At 54.2% G+C, this 24,778-nt stretch overlaps 1 protein-coding gene across 3 annotated transcripts; it reads right to left on the bottom strand.

Moving 5' to 3' along the window:
- Positions 1-7,131: 7,131 nt before the first annotated feature.
- NAT16 (N-acetyltransferase 16 (putative)) lies at positions 7,132-23,549 on the bottom strand. 3 transcript variants are annotated; one of them, XM_053363142.1, is made up of 5 exons: positions 23,410-23,549; positions 18,421-18,558; positions 14,335-14,553; positions 11,170-11,394; positions 7,132-8,918 (listed from the first exon to the last, which is right to left on the bottom strand). In XM_053363142.1, the coding sequence occupies exons 3-5, from the start codon at positions 14,521-14,523 to the stop codon at positions 8,361-8,363; spliced, it is 972 nt and encodes a 323-aa protein (XP_053219117.1). In that variant the 5' UTR covers positions 14,524-14,553; positions 18,421-18,558; positions 23,410-23,549; the 3' UTR covers positions 7,132-8,360. The 3 variants fall into 3 exon arrangements, with proteins under 3 accessions (XP_053219117.1, XP_053219118.1, XP_053219119.1); XM_053363143.1 differs by lacking the exon at positions 18,421-18,558; XM_053363144.1 differs by lacking the exons at positions 14,335-14,553; positions 18,421-18,558; positions 23,410-23,549 and adding an exon at positions 11,827-11,960.
- Between the last annotated feature and the right edge of the window lie 1,229 nt (positions 23,550-24,778).

Genomic DNA, 24,778 nt, shown 5'->3' with positions numbered 1-24,778 from the left:
CCGGTTGGCTGGACTCCTTCCTTTATTCCGCAGGGACCCGCGGGCTCTGCCCGGCCAGCTGGGGGACTGAGCAGCCTCGCACCCAGATTTTTCCTTAACAAGTCCTTTGCAGGTTCTCCATCAGTCGGAGAAAATAACAGAGGCCAACCAGAGAATATTGAGAAGCAAAGCAGCTAGTAAGCCTGATATTTATTGATCTGTTGCAACAGGGTGCTCCCCTCACACGCAGGAGAGAGAAGGAGGACCCCAAACCAAGGTGTGCCCCCCCTTATATAGACATTTTAAATTGCCCGCCCTGGAGTCCAAGACCACCCCCAGAAACATCATACATACATCACAGAAAATGTGGTCTACAACAGAAATCTGAGTGCGTTGTTTACCTTCTGTCTGGAAGGTTATGTGTTAATGGTCACTTGACTGGATTATCTGGGGAGCATGGCCAGTCTTTTGTAATGACAAATACTTAGTTCCTGAGCCAGGTCACAGGCTCACCCTATTCACGCCTTAAATGTGCCCTTAAGGCAGGATTTGTGAGGACAGAGACAATGGGGAGGTTTCCTTCGACCTCGTAGGGAAATATTTGAGGTGATCAAAAAAGTCAAAATGGCTTTAGGACTTTTCCGGTGGGTTTTGGACATGTGGGTTATTACATTTATATATGTGTTTGCTTAGTACATTTATGAACATTATATATATATATATATATATATATATATATATATATATATATATCACCTACAAATTCTTATAACAATTGACACCTTATTTGACCATAAGTCATGTGTCCAGTTCTGGACTCTGTAGTTGGAGACCAGCTCCCATCGGTCCCATTTGCGGGGAGGCTATGGGCTTTGTTTAAAAAAAACCGGGAGGTGCCAGGCCTGTACCCTTCCAGGAAGGCCCACTTGCTGAAAAATCTTTCTGCCACATGCTCAGAGGCACTCTAACCCATCTTACTAGAAAGGCAGGGCAGCGCTTTTGATGCTGGGCCAGACCAGCTGGGATGCCCAGGGAAGCCTTGCCTGCCCTGACTGGCCGGCTGCCAGCAGAGGCTCCCCTGAATCCAGCCCAGAGAAATGTCTTTCCTTACGTGAGATCCCTCCCTCGGAGGGGGTTGTGCTAGATGACCCCTGGGTGTCCCTTCCAAATCTTCAGTTCTGTGTCTCTATCCACTTCCCAGTATATACACAAAGCATCAGATGTGGAGACAGTAATAATAATGCCCAATTGCTTTGTGTTTCCAACTCAAGACCTATTGAAGAACATCTCATCCAGTTCAATCTTGTTTTAAAAACTTTTTCATTTTCTCCAGTGTGCTACCCTTGCCATTGTGGCGGCACGGGGTTGCCGTTCTGTGATTGGACTTACGCTACTTGTTGAACGATTCATTCATCTAGTCTGTATAACGTTTATTGCACGTGTATCTTGTTAAGAAAGGGACGTGGGTGGCGCTGTGGGTTAAACCACAGAGCCTGGGACTTGCTGATCAGAAGGTTGGCGGTTCGAATCCCCATGACGGGGTGAGCTCCCGTTGCTTGGTCCCTGCTCCTGCCAACCTAGCAGTTCAAAAGCATGTCAAAGTGCAAGTAGATAAATAGGTACCACTCTGCCGGGAAGGTAAACAGCGCTTCCATGCGCTGCTCTGGTTTGCCAGAAGCGGCTTAGTCATGCTGGCCACATGACCCGGAAGCTGTACATCGGCTCCCTCGGCCAATAAAGTGAGATGAGCGCCGCAACCCCAGAGTTGTTCGCGACTGGTCCTAATGGTCAGGGGTCCTTTTACCTTTTTATCTTGTTAAGATACCGTTCTGCATTTATCCACTCCATGTTTACATTATCTCCAAGCTTGTTTTGCACATGGCACCATAGTATGTTTGTTGCTTGAATGGTTACAAGTCTATCTCTATTCTAGTAAATTTGGTTTTATACTTATAAGCCCGTTTGTGGTGTTGTTGCTCTAGCCACTTCCCACCCAGCCCTGATTTTGTCTGGGGGTTCTGCCAGGGATCGATCCTGGCACTCCCTCCCTGTGTGGAAACCCAATGCCCTCCTCTGCTGCTCAACTGCGGTTTCCTCCCCTGGCAGGCTCTGGGCTAAACCAGATGGAAAGGCGCCCAGGTCTCTGTTGCACAGCCTTCCTTTCTTACACAGGTGGGACGGAGCTCAGGTTGAATCTCCAGGTGCAACAGGAGTGGGTCGCCCAGGACATCAGAGGAGAGGGCAGCTATTCTGCCGGCATCTCACTCCCCAGTAGATTCCCAGACATCCATGGGAAAGAAGGGCTGACCTCCCCACCAACTGTTCCCCTGATCTCTGTTAAGGTGAGGAGGATTTCAGAGAACTCAGCACTTTGGTGCCTGGTTTGTTTCCCAGAGGGTGGAGATCAAGGAACAGCCCTCTGGGGGGATGCGGGAGGAACCCGGAGGGTATAAATCTTAAGAATGGCTGAGACGGTTCTGTGGGAGAGGAATCACACACACAGAGAGACACACACACACAAACACAGACACGCCTGAAGTCTGGATGCTTTAGGCCAGGGGTCAGCAACCTTTTTCAGCAGGGGGCCAGTCCACCGTCCCTCAGATCATGTGGGTGGCTGGACTATATTTTGAAAAAAGAATATGAACACATTCCTATGCCCCACAAATTACCCAGAGGTGCATTTTAAATAAAAGGACACATTCTACTCGTGTAAAAACACACTGATTCCCGGACCGTCCGTGGGCCAGATTTAGAAGGTGATTGGGCCGCATCCGCCCCCCCGGCCTCAGCTTGCCTACCCATGTTTTAGAGAGAAACTTCTGCGAAATGCAAGTCCTGAGCTGCCGCTGTTTCAGGCCAGGCTTTTATTACAGGGGTAAAGGGAGGGAAAGAGGAGCGAGAGTTTGGGTTAAATTAATCGCTAATAGCTGGAGGTTTGGTACTGCTTCTGTTTTTTAAAAAATGTATGATGTTGCAGTGAAATTATACCTTAACATCCTATATCCTTTTAAAATGTGTTTGTGGGAGCAAGGGGGTCATTGGTTTCTGTTGCTCTTGTTTTTATTACTTGTTTTGTGTTCTTATCCTGTTTTCTGCCTTGGGAACCACCCCAAGAAGAGCATGATGCAAATTTAATAAGCAACAATAATAATACACTTTTTGTCATGCATAGATATAGAGCTTCTATTTTTAGGATATTGTATTTTGGGGGTTCGAGCCCCACTTTGGGCGAAAGATTCCTGCATTGTAGGGGGTTGGACTAGATGACCCCTGAGGTCCCTTCCGACTCTCCAGTTCTATGATTCTATGAACGTATGTGAGAGAGCGAGTGAGAATTCCCTCCTAAAGAACCTGCTAATCATTATTTCTAATGGGGCAGAACAGCCAAGCAAAGGCATTTAGTAGGGGCAGGTGGTTAGAGGAGGGTCTCCCACCAGGAGTGACCTGCTGGCTAATAATACCAATAACAATAATTTTATTATTTATACCCTGTGCATCTGGCTGGGTTTTCCCAGCTGCTATGAGCAGCTTAAAGTACATCTAAGTGCAGCTAAGCCCACCTGCAAGGCAGAATAGCAGCCACCCCATCTCACACAGAGAGAGCAGGTAACCAGTTTCCCACAAACCAGAGGAAATGCAGGCAGGTGTGTATTTGGGGGGGGTGTTGTGTGTGTTCTGGGATCCCCGACAACTCTGACCCCCGAGGGATCCGGCAGACAGGCCGCCACGCGCAGCGCAAGAAAGCTCCCCACACATTTTGCACACCATAGATTTATAAATATATCTCCATTTACAAGAATCTAATATTGCACGTTAGTCAGTCTGAAAGCGGCGCTAGGGGGAAAGGGGTGGGGGCTGGGGGGAGTGCAAGGCAAGATCACGGGGAGGGGGCAGGGGGGGTTGGCCAAGCCCCGCAAGGTCCCTTCTGCAGGGGCCGGGGAGGTCGCAGCGACCTTGCTGTCTTCCGCCATCAGTCATCACATCACCGGCCTCCATCGCCACGTCAACCGTTGCCAGGCGCCGCCCCGTGCGTCAGCCTCGTTGCTAGGCTCCCTCAGCCGCTGCCATGGCAACCGTTGCAAGGGGGGGCGCCTCCTCCGTCACCATGTCAGCTGTTGCTAAGCGCCTGGCTGGGGGGGTGTCTGTTGCACCACAGTGTCCAGGAGAACTAATTCCAGTGTCCTGGAAGAAGCAAAGATCACCAGTGTTGAAGCAACTATTCTTCAACACCAACTTCGTTGGACTGGTCATGTTGTGCGGATGCCTGATGATCGTCTTCCATAGCAACTACTCTATTCCAAACTTAAAAATGGAAAGCGTAATGTTGGTGGTCTACATAAGACGTTCAAAGATTCTCTCAAGGCAAATCTTAAAAAATGTAGTATAAACACCAACAACTGGGAAACACTGGCCTGTGAGCGCTCCAGTTGGAGAACATCCTTTACCAAAGGTGTCCTGGGCTTTGAAGACACTCAAACTCAGGGCGCAAAGGAAAACGTGTTAAGAGGAAGGTACGCTTGGCAAATCCACACCGGGATCAACTCCCGCCAGGAAACCTCTGTCCCCACTGTGGAAGGACGTGTGGATCCAGAATTGGCCTCCACAGTCACTTATGGACTCACTATTAAAACCGTAGTCACTTGACTATGAGTGATCGCCAAATAAGCCGTCATGCACCTAGAGATGAGCTTTCAAAGATGGGATCCATTACAGGTGAAATCTCAGCATCCAAACCTTGCAGCTCATCATCAGCAAAGCCGGGGGCTTTCACAATAGGCCCAGTTGAATATGCTTGAAATTAACAATTAGGTCCAAAGCACCTGTATATCTGAAGAAGTGTGCATGCACACGAAAGCTTATACCAAGAACAAACTTAGTTGGTCTCTAAGGTGCTACTGGACAATTTATCCAACCCCATGCCTTACGTTGCCTTTGTTGTTGTTTAGTCGTTTAGTCGTGTCCGCCTCTTCGTGACCCCCTGGACCAGAGCATGCCAGGCACTTCTGTCTTCCACTGCCTCCCGCAGTTTGGTCAAACTCATGCTGGTAGCTTCAAGAACACTATCCAATCATCTCGTCCTCTGTCGTCCCCTTCTCCTTGTGCCCTCCATCTTTCCCAACATCAGGGTCTTCTCCAGGGAGTCTTCTCTTCTCATGAGGTGGCCAAAGTCTTGGAGCCTCAGCTTTGGGATCTGTCCTTCCAGTGAGCACTCAGGGCTGATTTCCTTCAGAATGGAGAGGTTTGATCTTCTTGCAGTCCATGGGACTCTCAAGAGTCTCCTCCAGCACCAGAATTCAAAAGCATCCATTCTTCGGAGATCAGCCTTCTTGATGGTCCAGCTCTCACTTCCATACATCACTACTGGGAAAACCAGAGCTTGAACTGTACAGACCTTTGTCTGCAAGGTGATGTCTCTGCTTTTTTGGTTGCCTACCCCTGTCCTATTCCATCATCGTCATCGTCATCATCAGTGTAGTCCTCCCATCTAACTGGGTTCCCCCAGCCACTCTGGGCCCCTTCCAACATATATAAAAACCATCAAACATCTTAAAACTTCCCTATACAGAGCTTTAAAGGTGTCTTCTAAATGCATGATGGTTAAGAAGAAATACAGTCCAAACAGTATGGTGATCAAAGGAGCAAATCTCTTGGGGGGGGGAGTGGGGTGCCATTCGTGCTTCAGCCATTTCCTCCACTCTTTCCCCCCCCCCAACCCCCAGCAATTTCTTTGCTGGTTCTTCAGTCTGCTAAGATTTCAGGACAAAGAAACACACAAATGAGGAGGGGTTTACCCCCTGACCTTCCATGAGAGCTGTGTATTTTCACTTACATTCATGTATTCTGTGTAGAGGTACACAGGGCTCAGGTGCAAACTCTCTACAAATCCTGAGCGGGGTCCCTAAGGTAGTTGGACGGCGCGTTGTCTGCCTCCTTCCAGCAACTCTGGCAGCCAAACTGGATTGCTCTGCTTTCCTTTGGACCACCTCAGCCAGGGTGAGAATCTTGTCATCTGGGCAGTCCAGGACCTCCAGGCACACAGCCCAGGCTTGCACCCCAGAGAGGCCACTTTGATGCTGCCAAGGCCATGGTTTGGTTTCACTCCTGGAGGGACACGCCATCGTCTCTGGAGACATATGGATGCCCAGAACAGCTCTAAAGTGCCAGGCCATTAAGAAGAGCTTGCAGAACCAGGCCCAGGGCCCCCCAAGCCCAGCCTTCCGTTCTCTCAGGGGCCTCTCATACCATAACAATACCATATTCTCCAATACCTTCTCTTGCTCATAATTCAATTCCTGGGCCAACCAGGTGCCCATTATGGGTAACTCACGAGCAGGATCGGGGCCCAAGAGCAACTCTCCCCTCCTGTGGCCGCCAGAGCAGAACATAATATTCCAAAGGCAGTTGCAAGATATACTGTCTTGTATCTTCCAAAGATGTTTCAAACAAAACCGCAAATCTTAAGCGGAAAAAACGGGGGCAAACGTGTATACTTTTTGTAATGTGTAGATATAGAGCGTCTATCTTTAGGCTGTTGTATTTCGCGTTTGCGGAAAATGCAGTGTATAAATAAATGTGCCTCGTTATGGAGAGGTCAATCGACAGACAAGGCGACTCTGGAATTCTGGGTCGGGGGTTCGAGTCCCACATTGGGCAAAAGATTCCTGCATTGTACGAGGTTGGGCTAGATGACCCTTGGGGTCCCTTTCCAGTTCTATGATTCTGTGAATGTGTGTGAGAGAGACAGTGAAAATTCCCTTCTGAAGAATCCACTAATCATTATTTCTAATGGGGCAGAACAGCCAAGCAAAGGCGTTTAGTAGGGGTAGGGGGTTAGAGGAGGGTCTCCCACCAGGAGTGACTGGCTAGCTGATAATCATCATCATCATCATCATCATCATCATCATCTAAGCCCACCTGCAAGGCAGAATAGAAGCCCCCCCACTATGTCTCTACTCAAAATTTGGCATCACCTCCAGATATGTCACACACAGAGAGCAGGATCCCAGTTTCCCACAAACCAGAGGAAATGCAGGCAGGTGTGTATTTGGGGGTGTGTGTGTTGTGTGTGTTCTGGGATCCCCGACAACTCTGACCCCCGAGGGATCCGGCAGACGGGCCACAACGCACAGCGCAAGAAAGCTCCCCACACATTTTGCACACCATAGATTTATAAATATATCTCCATTTACAAGAATCTAATATTGCACGTTAGTCAGTCTGAAAGCGGCGCTAGGGGGAAAGGGGTGGGGGCTGGGGGGAGTGCAAGGCAAGATCACGGGGAGGGGGCAGGGGGGGTCCGCCAAGCCCCGCAAGGTCCCTTCTGCAGGGGCCGGGGAGGTCGCAGCGACCTTGCTGCCTTCCGCCATCAGTCATCACATCACCGGCCTCCATCGCCACGTCAACCGTTGCCAGGCACCGCCCCGTGCGTCAGCCTCGTTGCTAGGCTCCCTCAGCCGCTGCCATGGCAACCGTTGCAAGGGGGGCGCCTCCTCCGTCACCATGTCAGCTGTTGCTAAGCGCCTGGCTGGGGGGGGAGGAAGGGGGCGGACGGGGGGCTGCACAAGTGAAAGGGGCTATTGCTGTGCGACTATCGCTGCCCCCCACCCGAAAACACACACTAAAGTCTGGGAGGAGCCAGTGGCTCTCTGGTGGTCCCAGGACCTCATCTGGGCTTCCCTTAAAAGTGTCTGCTGCACCACAACGTCCAGGAGAACCCCAGCCTCCGTTTTAAAGAAAGCCAGGTTTCTAGCCCTCATGGACCTAGAGATGAGCTTGCAGTGATGGGATCTGTTCCAGGTGGAATCTCAGCGGCTCATGATCATCAGAGCCGAGGGCTGCAAAGAGCAGATGGAATCTAGGCCAAACTCCTCTTGGTTTCCCCACAGCGCTAAGACCTGGATTGTTTGATTATTTATCTCAAAACAGAGGCAGCCGCAGAGGCCCCCTGCTCTCTCTCTCGCCCATGGGTGCCCGCTGCTCGGGGTGGGCAAGGCTTTGCCAAGGACCAGCCAGCCGCTCCGGCGAGAACCTCCTCCAAGCCCCCCGCCCCCATTTTCTCTGCTGCTGCCCCATCCATCTCCCCGGACCAAACCACCCACATTGCTAACTGCTGCCCAGGGAAGGGAGGGAGAACTGGGGTTTCATCCTCTACGTCAGGGGTGGAGGTGGGGGGGCACTGGGTTTGGGTCGGGGTAACCAAGTATTTCCAGGATAAAATGTTAAAAGGCTCAGAAAGTGCTGCGTTGCATGGGAGTTGGGGGATGGAGGAGGGAGGGGGGAGGGAGGGGAGAGGGAGGGGAGGAGGGGGCCCCGCCGCTCCTCCCTCTCCCCCCACCCCTGAGCCCCCTGCCGCTGCCCCCTTGGCCTCCCCCAACCCCTCAGATGTCGGACTCCAGCAGGTACTGTTCGGTGTAGTCCTTGGCCAGCTCCAGGCCCAGGGCCGATTGGCAGAAGGTGGCCATGTCTAACCACAGGGCCGGCTCCAGGAAGAGCTGGCACATGACCTTCCCCTGCTGGGCGGCCGGCACCTGGAGGCGCAGGTGGTGGAGCAGCTGGCTCTTGATGTGCGCCAGGTCGCGCCCGAAGGCGTCGATGTTGAGGTAGAACCAGTCCTCTCCCAGCGGGATGGGGAAGGGCCGGGTGCTGAGGGTGGCCACGGTGGGGCGGGCCTTCTGGTCGACCACCCAGCAGAGGTCCTTCTTCATCAGCAGGCCCAGGTTGCCGGCGGTAGCCTTGAAGGGTTGCCAGTCTTGGATGATGGTCTGGTTGGGCAGAACCTCCCTCTGGAAGGACTCCTGCAGGACCACCTCGGGGACCTCGCTCTCCAGGAGGAGCTCGGACGGCTCCGGGCAGAAGCCGGCCTCGGCCAGCGCCAACACCACAGCGTCAAGGCGGGAGAGGAGCTCTTGAGCATCAAAGCGCACCAGCAGGATCCCCTGGAGAGAGGAAGGAAGAGGAAGGGGAGGAAGAAGAGGAGGAAAAGGAGAAGAATTCAGAGCAGGAGAAGGAGGAGAAGTTCCACCAGGTGGAAAGGTCCTGAGATGGAATCAGAGAGTTCCTTCTCAGAATCTGACCACAAGCAACCCAGGACCATAGGTCAACTGAAGGCAGCTCTACCTGCTGAGACAGAGACAGCCCCACCGCACAGCTCTCTCTTTGCAGTCTCCCCACCCCACCCACTTGGGACCTGACCTCAGTCCTGAAACATGCATGGGAAGAGGGGGCACAGCCGGTTTGCCCAAAGCGGGTTGCTGAGCTGAGAGGCTGCCACAACAAAGTGCTCTCGCAATGGAAGGCGAGATGTGCCAAATTGTGGCACCACTGAAATTTGAAAGCCCAGAGTCCCCCACTTGGGATGGGGGGCAGCCGGCAGCTGCTCCCCAGAACCTATTTGATACAGGTTCAAGGACCCAGAAGGCTGGCTGAGCCTCTTCAGAAAGCACCACCCCTTGCTCCACTCTGGGACAGGCCCCTGGAGTCATAGAAGTGCAGGATAGCTCTGTGGGTTGAAGCCTGGTGCCAATAATGCCAAGGCTGTGGGTTCAATCCCCATATTGGCCAGCTGCACATTTCTGCATTGCAGGGGGTTGGACTAGATGATCCTGGGGCTCCCTTCCTGTGGGATTTTGAAATTGAAATACTTGATTGTCACTTGTACAACTTGTATAGAGTGAGATTACTCGAGCACCACCCCCACACTCAGCTCTCTTTGTCTTAATTCCCCTCGTTTACTGACGCACACCCACCAAACCCGAAAGTCCGTTGCCCTGTTGTTATCTTTTCATTCAGCAGCCTAACAGCCCACGGAGAGAAGCTGTTCTTTACCCTGCTGGTGCGACTAATCCTGCTTCTATATCTTCTGCCCGAGATATCTTCTATCCTCTTTCTTCTCTTTTTCCGTCACTCTTCCCAACAAGCCAACATATAAGAACATCTGCATGTCTGAGCTCCAAAGCTCAGACATCGCTTTAAGCCAGACTGAAGGATGTCTTGGAAGCTGAATTAGCATTTTAAGCTGGCCTGAACAAAGCTGCTGTATCAGTTACTCTTCAAACAAGAGTACAGTCGTACCTTGCTTCTCAAACGGAAGCCGTTCAAACATCTGGAAAATGTTCGAAAACCAAGGTGTGGCCTTCCAATTGTCTGCAGGAGATTCTTGCACTCAATCGGAAGCCATGGAAGATGCGTCGGACGTTCGGCTTCCAAAAAACGTTTGGAAACCAAAACACTCACTTCCAGGTTTGCGGTGTTCGGGAGCCAAAACAGATGAGTACCAAGGCGTTTGAGAACCAAGGTATGACTGTAAATGCTCTTTTTACAAGATGGTTTGTGTGTGATTGTTATTTTAAGGGGAGAAAAGGGGGAAATACCAGGGAAAACCAGTCCGCCTTAAAGCAATCCAGGATCGCTTAAACCGAAAGCCTAAAACATGGGTAGGCAAACTAAGGCCTGGGGGCTGGATCCGGCCCAATCGCCTTCTTAATCCAGCCCACGGACAGTCTGGGAATCAGCGTGTTTTTACGTGAGTAGAATGTGCCCTTTTATTTAAAATGCATCACTGGGTTATTTGTGGGGCATAGGAATTCATCCATATTTTCCCCCAAAATATAGTCTGCCCCCCCCCACAAGGTCTGACGGCCCCCTGCTGAAAAGGTTTGCTGACCCCTGACCTAAAACTTGCCTCTCTAAAATGCAAAGGGATGCACTCTGCTGAACTCACAAGGAAGGACGGATAATCTCTAAGAACTAAAGAAGAAGAGTTTAGACTTGATATCCCGCCTTTCCCTCCCCTTAAGGAGTCTCAAAGTGGCTAACATTCCCCTTTCCCTTCCTCCCCCACAACAAACACTCTGTGAGGTGAGTGGGGCTGAGAGACTTCAGAGAAGTGTGAGTAGCCCAAGGTCACCCAGCAGCTGCATGTAGAGGAGCGGAGACGCGAACCCGGTTCCCCAGATTACGAGTCCACTGCTCTTAACCACTACACCACACTGGTTCTAATGCTCTCTCAGCATCTATTCATATCACTACAATTCTATGATCTCTTAGTGTTGGGTCCCCCGGTCCAAGCCCTGGGAGCTCCCCTGTCAGCCAGGCTTGATCCCCAGTGACTCTGTGCATGCGCAGAGTTCCTCCCTCCCTGTGCTCTGTCACGGGGACGGCGTACCTCTGTCCGTGCTGCCGCCTCACCTGTTTGGCGATGACACGGTACTTCTTGAAGTCTTTGGGTCCCAGCTTGTCGTCCCGGGTCAAGCGCGACACCTTGACCTCGGGGTGCTTCTCCTTGACCATCTCTGAGCAGAAGCGCTGGAGGACCCCGGCCACCCCTTTCCCTCGCTCCCAGGGGGCCACGCGGAGCCCCTCCACCAAAGCCGTCTCCCCGGCGTCAATGATGTAGACCGACTGGAGCCCAATCTGGTTGTTGGGTTGGGTTGGGTTGGGTTCGGGGGGGGGGGGACGGGAGGGAGGGGGAGGGGGAGATATAGGGTGGGGGGAGGAGGGGGAGAGAGCAGAGAGTTTAACCCTTAGTGCGCTGCACCAAGTCACCTACAATCTTGAAAAAATCTGTAATTGGAAAAAAATGGTGGCGTTAATTAAACAAAGTTAGGTGAGGGAGGGGGCAGGTGGGGGCGGGCGGGGGGGGTTGGGCAAGGATGGAGGCAGAGAGAGAGAGGTCTGGGGTGGGGGGAGACCGCTGTTCAAATGCCAAGCGTTGGCACACATTTTTAAGCAATTACATGAAAAGAGAACAACAAGAAAAATATACAGGCATATAGAGGGGTTTATATATATAGATATATATTTATATATAGGGAAGATCACAGAGTAAGCTGATCATACTAGTACCATTGGACGGGGCCCTTTACGCTACGGGGGTCTCAAGAGCAGAGACACAGAAAGAGGGAGACATTTATTTTGGAAACTTGGGTCCTGAGGCCGAACTGTAAGGATTTTAGGATCCGCGCTGCAGCAGCCCCTTCACGGTTCCTCCGAGGGAGACCCCGCCACCTTCCTGGACGGGGGGCCTGATCCCCCACACACCTACGTGAATAAAATCCAGCGAAAATCATTCGGTTTTTATCCATTGCTTTTTTTTCTTTTTAAAAAAAACTTATTAAAAAAAATAGAGAGAGAGAGAAAGAGAGAGGGAGGCAGAGAGAGAGAGAAAGTCCAGAATGAAGCTGGAAACAGAATCCCATTAAATCATCAGTAGGCGGGAGAGAGAGAGAAAGAGAGAGAGAAAGAGGGTAAAGAACGCCCAGGCACCGGAACTGGAGGAATTGCAGTCGGGAGGGGTCCCCAAAGGTCATCTAGCCCAGCCCGGGAGTCACCATTAAGCGGGCCTGGGGGTTTGGGCCGAGGGAGGGGCGATGGACGGTGTGCCAACCTCTTTCCATCTGCAGGTGACCCCAGCAAGCGAGGGCTTTAATGCCCAACCTTTGCCTTGGAGGGATACAGTCTCCTCAGGACATCATCATCATCATCATCATCATCATCACTGGACCATCTAACGGCCCACAGAGAGAAAGGCTATTAGCCTACAGTTCTCCCCCAAACAGTCCAGACTAAGATTTCATGCAGGATGACCCGTATGTGTTTGAGATTTGCAGATTTTGGGAAACATCCCATAATTTGGGGGGGGGGGCGCTCCCCCACCACACACACACACACACTGCCCTTACCAAGTGCCATAAGACTAAGGGGGTCCAATCGCATCCATCCTGTAGGATTTAGGCTCCCATTTAAATTGGCAGAATCGGCTGGCGGCAGATTTTGAATGGAGTTTGGCTCCATTTCTCAGCCGCTCCCCCCCCCCCCAGGACAAGGAGGGGCCGAGTGCAAAAGTCACGTCCAGTTGCGGTGCCGGCGTTACACACACGTGTGTGACAGACTTACCCATAAGCTCCAGGCTCCCCCAATTTTCCCACCCCAAGCCCAACATATGTGAAGAGTGCGATCTGGGGGGTGGGCCACAAAGGACCCCTTTTCTTTGCCCCCCCTGAAGCTGGCACCAGGGGCACAGAAGTGGGAGGGGGCGCCAGGAGGTCTTGGGCTGCTCAGGACCCTGCTATGGAGCAAAAGGCACGGAAGATCACAGGAGGAACCGCTTCCCTCTCCTCGGAAGATCTGCCTGGATCGGGGCCATGGAAATCCAGTTTGCCTCCCCTAAGTGTAAGGAGGCCAGGAGACCCCTGAGGATGCTGGGTCAGGCCAGTGGGGGCCCGACTAGTCCAGCATCCGGGGGCCAAACTGGTGCCACAAAGGGAAACCCAAAAGCAGGATTCGAACACAGGATCCGAATGCCCTCTGGCAGATTCCAGCACCTGGGATCCAGGTGTCTAGGCATGAATTTCTCCAGTCCTCTTTTAAAGCCATCCAAGTTGGCAGCCATCGTTTATCTGTGCCCTGTATGAAAAACGGCTTCCTTCTCTCTGCCCTGAATCGCCAGCACCAGATCCCCTGGGTGATCACGAGTTCCTGCGTTGGGAGAGAGGGAGGAAAGCCTTTTTCGCTCCACTTTCTCCTCGCCCTGCATAATTTCACAAACTCCCTCACCTGCTCTCTAAAGTCCCAAACGCAGCAACCTTCCCCGTACAGGGGAGTCGCTCATCTTCCTCGGTCGCTGTGGCTGCTCTCTTCTTTCTCCAACTCTGCCATATCCATTTTGGGGTGAGGCATCCAGAACGGCACAAACTATTATTTCAAATGTGGTTGCGCAATGGCTCTTTTCCCATTGATCCCTAGCCTGCCAGAGATACTATATCATTTGAATCGCCTCCATGGTGGTTTTGTGGTTATAGATCACCTTTTCCCTTTTTTTTCTTTGCAGAATCATAGAGAGGGACCCCTAAAGGTCATCCAGCCCAACCCTGGCAGCGCAGGAATCACAGCTGAAGCACCTGGCCTCTCCTTAAAAACCTGCAACGAATCGTGGGAACCAAAGAATTGGAAGGGACCCCAAAAGTCATCTAGCTCAACCCTCCCTGCAAGGAGCCGCAGCTAAGTTTCATTTGCAGGCTCTGAGGGTTTTTGCTTCTGCTTCCCGTCGTTCCTACTCCGTTGCAGGAAAACAACAACGGTAAGGCTAGAACCATAAGAGTTGCAAGGGACCCCATGTGGTCATCCAGCCCAACCCGCTGCAATGCAAGGATCCTGGCAGGCAGTGACTTGACTGGGCCCTCTTTAGTCCGAGTTGCTCCATAGCAGCACCCACCAAGACCACCACCCCCCGTCCATTTCAGCCCCCCAGGTGGCAGAGGTCCTCTCCCCCCGGCCTCCCAGGGACCACCGAGGGGGCCCTGGGAGGGGGGAAGAGGATGCACCTGGCCGGCCCGGCCCCCCCACCGCTCTCACCACAGCTCCGTTCTTCTTGGCCAGCACGACGGTGCGGTTGGGCTCCCGGATCCAGGCATGGTAGCGGCTGGGGAGGTAGTCCAGCCCCCCGTAGATGCCCTTCGACATGGCCAGGATCTCCTCAAACTCCTTCTCGGTGGCCACCACAAACTCCAGCTGCGAGTCGGCGCTGGGGCTCTCCAGCTTCATGTCTACACGTGAGGCTACAGACTTGTGCGGCTGCAGGGAGATAAACCTCCATGAAAACCACCCTGGGGGGGTCTCTGCGCTGGCCGGGGGTCCCCAAGCGCCAGGGGCCTCTGAAAACAAGCCGGTTAGACAGACACAGAAGGGCAGGGAAGGGGGGGCACCCCAGGCGCTGTGCTGCCTGGGGAGGGAGGGGGAGACGTGGCCCCCGCCCACCGCAACCCACAGGTCCCAAATCCAATAGGGGACCGGCCTGGCAGTGGGGCATTTAGGTGCGGTTCCTGCCCTGGAGGGGGTTGGGATAGATAACCCTCGGGTCCCTTCTGCCTCCACAGTTCTGTGATCCTAAGAGCCCTGCCGGACGAGGCTAACGGCCCATCTAGAATTGGAGAGTCAAAAGGGACCCCGAGGGTCATCTAGCGCAACCCCCTGCCAGGCAGGAACTGTCCAGCCTCCTGTTCTCTCGGGTGCCTGCTATGGGATCCGAGTGCGAGAGCTGAGCTCGCCCTTCTCCATAGACTGGCATTTGCTACCTCTGACCGTGGAGGGAGATGGTTGAGGCCAGGAGCCCACGATGGGCTTCTCCTCCATGAATTTGTCCGACCCTCTTTCCAAGTTGGTGGCTCTTGTGGGAGGGAGTTCCACAGTCTAATTAGTGCTGCGTGAGGAATCTTCCTGGTACCCGTCCTGATTCTCCCCCCCTTGGGAGATCAAGCAGGGGGGATGTGGGGCAGGCCATGTTTAGCACTGCACCCGTCCCAGGCTCTGGGCTTCTGCCCCCCCCCCCCACTGCCTGGGGTCAGTCGGTCAGTATGTCTATCTGTCTGTCTGTCTGTCCCTCTCTCTCTCTCTCTCTCTCTCACACACACACACACACACACAGAAACACACACTGCAAAAATATTCCTTGTGCACAGGGTTTTTGGGGGTGATGGGTTAGGGTTAGCTTCTAGAGTATGTTTCCTCCCTACACACCCCAAAAAATCTTGTTTTCTCTGTTTTCAGCTCCTCTCTGTGGCTCTGCTCTTATTTCTCCCTGGATGTTTTGAGACGCATTTTTCCCCCTCCACAGCCACACCTTAAGATGCCATTCTGGACCGGAATGTTTTTTAGGGTGCATACAAAATACAAACAAGCAGACGTCTTATTATGGGCTGCCATTGTTCCTTTTTACCGGTGTGTCAAAGCCAAACGCTTCGCTGTTGCCGCTTCATCCAAATCGTGTTTGCAGGAAAAACAAACGGTTCAAAGGCAAAAAAGAAAAGGAAAAGGAAAGGGGGGGAAGTGTGTTTTTCCAAAAGGTGAGATCAGCAAAGGTAAGGTCTCTTCACGGAGGTATAATGTGCATCCATTGACACCCACCCACTCCAGAAACTGGGGTTACTGGGGAAACTAAGAAGGGGCATCACAGAGACAGGGCGTTTCTGATTTTCCAACTCTGCAGAATAACAAGATTCAAACCGTGTGAACAGGACTCAGCTGGGATATGGAGATGTGCTCTTCCTGGTCCTTCTCACCCTCCCCACAAATTCTCCCTGCCAATTGTCCCGTCAGGTGAAAAATCCAGGTAACCCCTGGAAGCACCACCAGTGCAACAAGGTCCATTTTACCTGAAGTGTCACAACAGAAAACCCTCCCCTCCCCAAATGAGGTGCGCTGAGCCTGCGTCCCACATGGAGGCCCCCCCATAACCTGGGGGCCGCTCTCCTGATCTAACCAGTGCAGAACTAGCCTCTCTGTGTCCCTGCAAGCTTCCCACCCCCAGGGAGAGGCGGGGAAGGGTACCTTCAGAAGAATGTCAGCACAACCTGCTGGATCAGGCCCAAAGCGGCCCATCTAGTCCAGCGTCCTGCCCTCACAGGGGACAACTCCAGGACGCGAGTGCAAGAACCGCACTCTCTGCCTGCCCCCCCCATGTGGTTTTCAGCCACTGGTATTCAGAAGCATTTACCGCCTCCGACTGTGGAGAGAGGAAACAGACCTTTCCTCCTCCGTAAATTTGCCTCCTCCTCTTTTGCAGCCATCCAAGTTGGTGGCGGCCATTGCCTCTTGTGACAGGGAGTTCCGCAGTTGCGTGGAGAAGGGCTTGCTTTTCTCCGTCCTGAATCCTCCAACATCAGACGTCCACAATAATAATAATAATTTATTATTTATACCCCACCCATCTGGCTGGGTTTCCCCAGCCACTCTGGGCAGCTTCCAACAAAACACTAAAATACAATAACCTATTAAACATTAAAAGCTTCCCTGAACAGGGCTGCCTTCAGATATCTTCTAAAAGTTTGGTAGTTATTTTTCTCTTTGACATCTGATGGGAGGGCGTTCCATAGGACGGGCGCCACTCTGGAACCAGGCACTCTGGAACCAGGCAGAAGGCCCTCTGCCTGGCTCCCTGTAACCTCACTTCTCGCAGGGAGGGAACCGCCGGAAGGCCCTCGGCGCTGGACCTCAGTGTCCGGGCAGAACGATGGGGGTGGAGACGCTCCTTCAGGTATCCTGGACCTTTGGGGCCATTTAGGGCTTTCAAGGTCAGCACCAACACTTTAAATTATGCTCGGAAATGTACTGGGAGCCACAAGTTCTAAATGACAGCACTTTCTCTTCCGTTGGCTTGTCAGCTATGCCGAAATATAGTTCGGCTACGTGCTGCGTGAACCTTTTCCCTGCCCTGAATCTTCTGACGTCCTCACACACCGGCTGGCGGGAGGGGGCAGGTGGGGGCCATAAGATTTCAGCTTGTGGGCAGCTGTAACTGCAGCCAGACCCCAGGGAGTGGGAATGTCATATTCTGAAGTGTTATCTGAAAGGGGGCGAAGGCTGCAGAGCCCAGAGGTGGCTGGGCAGAGTGAGTTTTTGGACTGTCCTGAGTGGGGGGGGGAAGGTCCAGCTGGTCGATTTAGGCAGCCTTCCCCCTTGCTTTGGGAGTTGCAGCAATGGCCCCAGCCCTTGTTCCACCACAAAATGAGCATCTATCCACGGGGAAAAAATTGGGAGAGCCTTTTCTCATCCAGGAAAGGACTAGCCTGGTCTGCACCCCAATTTTCCGGGGGAAGCAGTATTAAGTCAAGGAAGCAAACGTCTCCTTTCCTATCGTGTCCCAGCCACAACCTGAGCCCCTTGCTTAACTCCAGTGGGTTTACTCAGAAGTAGGTGCATTGTCAGTTGCAGCTTAGGAACTTGCTCCCCCAACCCCACCCCACATTTGCCAAGTGTGGGAACTTAAGAGAAATTGAAAAATGCCTTCAGAGCCCTCCAGCCCCAATCAAAGAAGGGGGCGCCAACTATAGGGCACCCACAAAACTTTGGTGCCACCCGAAGCTGGGTTCCGACGCTGCGGGGCATATGACATCATGACCCCCATAACCTGGGGGTCAAGTCGGAGCTCCTGCACTTAGGCGAGGGTCCCCCACCCCATTTATTCCAGACAGTATCTGAGTCCTAGCAAACCACCCATTTTGCTGCTGGCACCTCAAAAATGAAGGTGCCCAGTGGGCCAAATCCACGATAACTGCCATGGGGGGTTTCCATTCCATGTTGTGCATTAAGAAAGCGGGGTGCCCCCAGGCTTCCCTTTTCCCAGAAGGGGCTTACAACTAGACAGTTTGCCCCCCAGGTATGTTATTAGGAAGCAAAACATGCAGTCAGGGGAAACGCCCCACACAGGGGAGTCTCTTCTTCAAGGCACAGCAGGTTACAATCCTGACTCTCGCAGAAAAAAGCCCCATTGATGTGGCCCTAGTGCTGCTCACTGTTCCTCCCCCAAATCCAGAACTGCCCCCCTGCCCTTCCCCACAGCCCCCCCCCAGAGTCAGCTGCCGTGCCTTGAACCCCCTGTTCCCACCGCCGCTACAGGCACTTATGAGAAGTTCGACACCAGATGGAAACAAAAACAAAGGAAACCTCTGCTTTACGGGTCGTTGTTACTTGGCTGATCTGCTCCCAGGGATGCTCTCACTGGTGGGGAACTGGTGGTACTGGTTGTACTGGTGGTGGTGGCGGTGCTCCTGGCTCTGGCAGCCTCTGGCCTCAACCCAGGCGCTTTGGAGACAAAATCAGGACAATGAGGGGGGATTTTGATTCAGTCTGCCTTGGGGTGAGTGGGATGGGGAACAAACGGTGCTCCCAGATGACTTTAAAAACACAAAAAAGGTTCCAAGGTCTATGCTTCCATAAGACCAAACACACTCTCTCTCTCTCTCTCTCTCTCTCTCTCTCTCTCTCTCTCTCACACACACACACACACACACACACACACAATTTCACCACTCTGCCATGGAATGAGGCCTTGGGGGCATGTAAGCTCCCCACTCCCCTCATATAGTTGATTGTACAGTTGGGACTCCCCAAAGGTCATCTAGTCCAACCCCCCCACACACACACAATGCAGAAATCCTCCCCAAAGAATCCTTCCCAGGTGGCCGTCCAATCTCTGCTTAAAAACCCCCAGGGAAGGAGCGTCCACCACCTTCCAAGGGAGACCGTTCCACTGTCAAAACGGCTCTTAATGTCTTCCAAGTTCTTCCAGATGTTGAGTCAGAATCGCCATTCTTGTAACACTGAAGCCGTGGATTTGAATCCTACAAGTCCAGAGCAGGAGAAAGCAAGCTGGCTCCTTTTCCCATGTGCCATCCCTTCAGATGACCTCTCTGTGGGAACGTTCAGGGATGCAGGAAGTTTACCTGCTGGCTGGACAAACACTCCTCCCCATGTGTAAACATGTTCACTCTAGGAACGTTGTTCTTGACTGCTCTTGTGTTTCACATCCCACACTCTCCGTCTTCTCTTCTCCACGTTAAACATCCCCAGCTCCTTCAACCTTTCCTCACAAGGCTTGGTTTCCAGACCTTCCATCGTCTTGCCTGCCCTTTTCTGCGCTCCTTCCAGCTTGTCAACATCCTTCAACTGGGGTGCCCAGAACCCGACACAAGACTCCAAGTGGGGTCTGACCGAGGCAGAAGAGAGCAGCACTATGACTTCCCTTACTGACGGACACCATCCTCTCTCTGCCAGAGGAACTCAGAGAATCTCCCACGCCTGAAGAGGAACGGTTGAGGGAGTTGGGTCTGTTTAGGCTGGAGAAGAGAAGACTAAGAGATGATATGAGAGCCATCCTCAAACATCTAAAGGACTTTCTTGTGGAAGATGGAGAAGCTTGTCTCCTGCTTCTTCAGGAACGCCCGAACCAAGGGGTTCAAACTATACGAAGGGAGATTCCGACTAAACATCAGGAAGAACTTTCTGATTGTAAGAACCATCCGGCAGTCAAACAGACTCCCTCAGAAGATGGTGGCCTCTCCGTCCTTGGAGGTTTGGAAGCAGAGAGGTTGGGGGGGGGCACCTGTCATAGACCCTTCCAGCTTTACAATTCATCGTTCTAATAGAAACTGCAACTTTTTGTCTCCGCAAATTGTGACCTCTGGGCCTGGCAGGGGGGTGGTGAGTGAAGGGGTCACGGAGGAAGACAGCAGGATCTCAGCAAGCAGAAGAGTGGCTGATTTTGTGGGGTTGTGGCAAGGACACACACACACCCCGTGACCACAAGGAACACTGGAAACCCAAGCCCAGCCTTGGCTTGCAGGACCTGAGCTCCGGAAGCCCTTGACCCAGGTAAGGACTCGCACCTGAGACGCCGGCATCGCGTTTCCTCAGCAACTGATCATGAATATTCCATGCTGCGGAACTAGAGGCCTCTTCAGCCGGGAGACGAAAGAGGCCCCGGGAGAAACGAGGCCTGGAATATAAAACCAGCCAGAAAGACTCGAAAGACCGATATTTTCCATCTCCCTGCAGGTGGGTCAGAGGGATCCGTTTGCTCCCGCAGCAGGAGGGGCTTCACGTGAGGGAGATCTCATGTTCTCCCCCCCCCCATCCTCTCATCTCCAACGCCACCAGCCAAAGAACTGCGTTCATTGCCAGGTCTTGGAAGGAATCATGTGACACACGGCAAGAAGGAAGGATTTCTGCTCACCTGCAAAGGGCACACAGAGGAGGGGCCTCTCTGCAATTCTGGGCATCTGGGGCAAAGCTGTCTGCTTTGGGAATGGGCTACTTATAGGGGCACTTGCAGCCATGCAAGCCTGCCCCCACCGCACCCCCGGAGAGCTGCATCACAGGCCTGCTTAAGTGCCCCCGCCAGTGAAGGAGATTCAGCGGACAGGCCAGCCACACAGCAGGGCCTTCTCAGCAATGGCCCCACAGTGACTAATAACAAGCTAAGCAGGAGGAGCCTGTCTACCTCTTCTCCCCTGAGCCCCACAGAGACACCTCCACTGCCAGACTCTGAGGGCTGCTCCACAGAGGCTCCTTTGTGCTGATGGGATCGAGAGAGCCCTGAGAGTGGCATCTCCACAGCTGGGAACCCCTTTGCCCCTAAGGAGGCAACAGCTGCCAAAGGTGGACCTGGCCTTTCAACTGCCAGGCGGCAACATTTTTTAAAGGGGGGGTGGCAGGCCCTCCGGTCAATCAATGTCCAGGCCTCTTATGAAACTCAGCCATTCTCTCTGCAGAATCTTCTGAGGGCAACTTGGCCGTTTGGCCTCCGCTGGTGGTCCTGAACCCACACAGAGACCTCCCCTCTGTTGCTGACCCTGGCCTGGCCTGAGTCATCACCCCCTCCTCAGTGGCACAACACTGGGGCTTGCATTTTGACCGTCGTGGACAGCTGGCACCCGTCTGCCGAGAGACAATGGTGTTTGCCTCCAGGGGTGAAGTCAAACGTCTGCATTAGCAGCCCTGAAGTGACCTCTCTGGGGCAAAACGTGTGTCGTGCGTCTGGGGGTCCTGGGCTGCCCAGATGACAAGACCCCCCTCTCAGCCTCACTGGCGTGGTCCAAAGGAAAGCAGAGCGAGACATTGGGCGCCGGTTTGGCTGCAGGAGCTGCTAGGAGGCGAACAAGGAACAAGGAACATTCCAACCATCACTGTGGATTTGTGCAGGGTTTACTCCCGAGTCGTTTCTTCTCCTGAAGATATCCCACACGGCAGCGGAGGTTGAGGATTCAAGTTTTCCTCCTAGGATGAGGCCCACTGGCCCCTCACTTCCCTCTACAGCAGATCCAGAAACTGCCTTCTTGACAGCTGGACCCCTTCTTGGTCTCATGGACCGAAGGTGGACACACTACCCCCAGAATGATGTCCCTCAGCAGAGGCCTTTCCTCTGGCCTAACACCCCACACGCCCCACTTTGATTATATGTGTGCACACACAGCTATAGACCCACTTTGTGGCACTCTGTCCTCCAAAGGCGTCTAGGAGATCCGCTTTCCATGAACAAATAAATAAACAGAGCTTCGCCAAAGGGCTCCCGTCTGGCCCAGCGGCATCCTATCCTCAGGATGGCCAACTACCCGCCCCCGCCCCCGGGCGCTCTCCCCCCAGCGCCTTGCGATTCCTAGAAACTGCCCTGGCGCAGAGACTTCGCTGCGTTATCTGATTCCGGCAACAGAGGGAGAAGCAGGAAACACGCCGCCTCTTCCCTGAATTTGGCTGGTCCTCTTTCGCAGCCGGCGAGGGCGCTTCCTGCCGGAGGGAGTTCCGCAGTTTATCTGAAGAAGAGCTGCCGCCTTTTGTGCGCCCTGGCTATCGGGTGACCCTGTGGGGTTACGCTGCGATAGGGCAGAGATATGTGTGGGGAGGACGTGGGGGGGGAGAGGCACCCCCCTCCACCTGCACGGAGGGGGGAGAGGGGAAGCTGCGCCCCCCATACCCTTGGCGTGACCTCTGGCGCCGCGCTCCCCAACCCCCCACAATCAATCCCCATCGATCTTCACGGGGATTAATCAGGAACTGCCAAGACTGACGGGAATGGAAATTAACCAGGGGGGCCAATTAAAACGATCACCTCACCAGACTCCGCCCCCGCCCCCGATTCCCCAGCATTGAACCAGTTCCATATAAAGCAGATGGTCTGGAGGGGGGCGCGGGGAGGGAGCAAGGAGCTTTGCAGCAACGCAGAGAGATCCTGATGGCCCTCCCCACCCCCAAAGATCTGACGTGGGGTGGGGGGAGAGGCAGTGGGGGGGTAGCGATGAGGCCCTGCTCCTCTTCCTCCTCCTTCATCTTTCCTGGCCGCCCTCCCTCCATCTCCCATCCCTCCCTCCCTCCCTCGCCCCCCCCCTCTGGGCTCCATCTGTGCCGATGACGCCCCCCCTCCCCAAGTCACATGCCCAGCCCTATAAATAGCAGGCACGAAGAAAGGAAATGTAACACCACCCCTCCCCTGGAAGTGGGGCGGGAGGGTGGGGGGAGAGAAAGCGGAGCGGGAGGGGGGCACCTGAGAATTCAGTGGGGATCCACGCCGCCGCCAAGCATCCCTGGGCGAGCCGGCTCTTCGCCGCCTCCCCCCACCCCCCGCAGGACGAACCACAGGCCCCCTGCGGGGAGGGGCTTCTCTCGGAGGAGATGGGAGGCGGTGGCCGGAAATGGACCCCCTCTTATCTCTGGCCATTCCCGGGAGGGGCATTAATTGGCAGAAGAGGGGCGGGGGAGGGCATAGCCAGGAGCGGCTCCCCAAGAGATTTTGCAGTGGGGAAGTGATGGGGGCGTCGCTCACTTCGACGGGGGGGGGGACTCCCATCGGCAGCCGGGATAGAAGACAATGCCGGGAGGGTCCTGCAAGACTGGGGGTGGGGGAGAGAAATATGGAAGGAAGTCCTCGCTCAGCCCCCCTCCCTCGCAAAGATCAGGGCGGCTCCCAGGCCCCCTCCCATCTATTCTCCCCAGGCGACCCCCTTGGCGCACCTTCCCGAAAATCCTCCCTGAGACCGACCTCCGTAAAATGGGTGGCCCTATAGAAACTCCTTCCCCCTCCCGGAACGAAAAAGGACGCGGAGATTCTGGGCTGGTGGAGGTGAGCTGCGCCCCCCCCCCCCGCAACCCAATCCGCAGTACCTGCTGCGCGCAAGGAGAGAGGGGGAGCCGGGCGGACGCCGGGAACCGAGGCTGGGTCGGTGGGTCTTCTTCCTCCTCCTCCTCTTCTTCCTCGGTCCCTTTTCGCCCAGGCTGCGCGCGGAGAACCCTCCTCCGCCTCCCCCTATAAAGATGGAGAGAAGCCCCGCCCACCGCCGGGAAGCCCCGCCCTCTCCTGGCCTCCGGGGCGGCGGGGGGTTCATCACTCCGGCGCGGTGGGGGGGCTCTCTCCCGACGTCAGAGACGACGATGGAGGAGGAGAGAGGGGGGAGAGAGGGCATTTGGGGACAAGGGCGCAGGGCGGGGAGAGGACCCAGAAAGGAGACGGTGCTCACGACCCTCTTTCCCCCCTGCTCCCGCGCAGGCTTCGCTGGAAGGACGGCGCCCCCACCCCACCCGAATTAGCGCCGGAGACAGAACACCCCCCATGGCACCTGTTATGCGCCCCCCCCCCGTCCAGAGCGCACCTGGCAGGTCGCGCAAGAGAGGAGCCCCCCACCAGCAAGAAGCAGGCGCGCAGCCAGGCTCACGAGCCGCGACGGAATCGCGGGACTGTGGAGTGGCAAGGGACCCCCAGGGGTCATCCAGACCAACCCGCTGCAATGCAGGAGGGAGAGGCCGCTTTGGACTGGCCACCCAGCGAGGGCGTCCCCGTCAGAAGCTTCTCCTGAGCCAGACCTCTCAGACCCCGCAGCTGAAAACTCACTCTGTTCCCTGTCCGGTCTGGGTGCGGATTTTTTTATCGCCTCTGCTTTTTCTTTTGAATTAAAAGTGAGGTTCATTGTACAACCTTTAGGCGCCAGGCGGAAAAGTTCCTCTTCTTCCAAGCCTTCGACATCCCTTTTAAATGATGGGGAGGGGTTTTGAAGGGGGGGTATTGCATTTTGTGTGGGTTTTTCATCTTGCATTCTTATGTTGTAAACCGCCCTGAGATCTGCGGAGGGAGGGCGGTATACAAATGGAATAAATTAAATTTTTCAAAGCGTTAGTCTTAGACAAACTCGCGGGAGGTGCAGGACTCGAAACCCGCAGATCCGAAGGGAGCCCAGCGCCCTTCCAGGTGACTTGTAGGTTCACGCGCGTTTCTGCACTCGCAGCCTCCCGTGCAGGACCTGCGCTGCCTCTGGGTCAGGCCAGGACTGGCGCGGTGCGTTGGCCGAAGGCATCATCCAGAAGCGCTCCCCCAGCAACTTCCAGACCAGCCTCCCGACTACCCCAGCGATCCCAAGTGGGGCAGCAGGGGGGTGCCCCTTCTCCAGCCAGCACCACACGGGGCCCCCAGGTGACTGGGGATTCCTAGATCTCCTTCCTCTTCCACTCCTCTGCCCTCCGCTTCTGCATATCCTCGTCT

This window comes from Podarcis raffonei, chromosome 13 (assembly GCF_027172205.1).
Source record: "Podarcis raffonei isolate rPodRaf1 chromosome 13, rPodRaf1.pri, whole genome shotgun sequence".
In the NCBI taxonomy this organism is placed as follows: Eukaryota; Metazoa; Chordata; class Lepidosauria; order Squamata; family Lacertidae; genus Podarcis; species Podarcis raffonei.
Note: the sequence above shows the minus strand (reverse complement) of the source record. Positions and strands in the feature narration are given on the sequence as shown.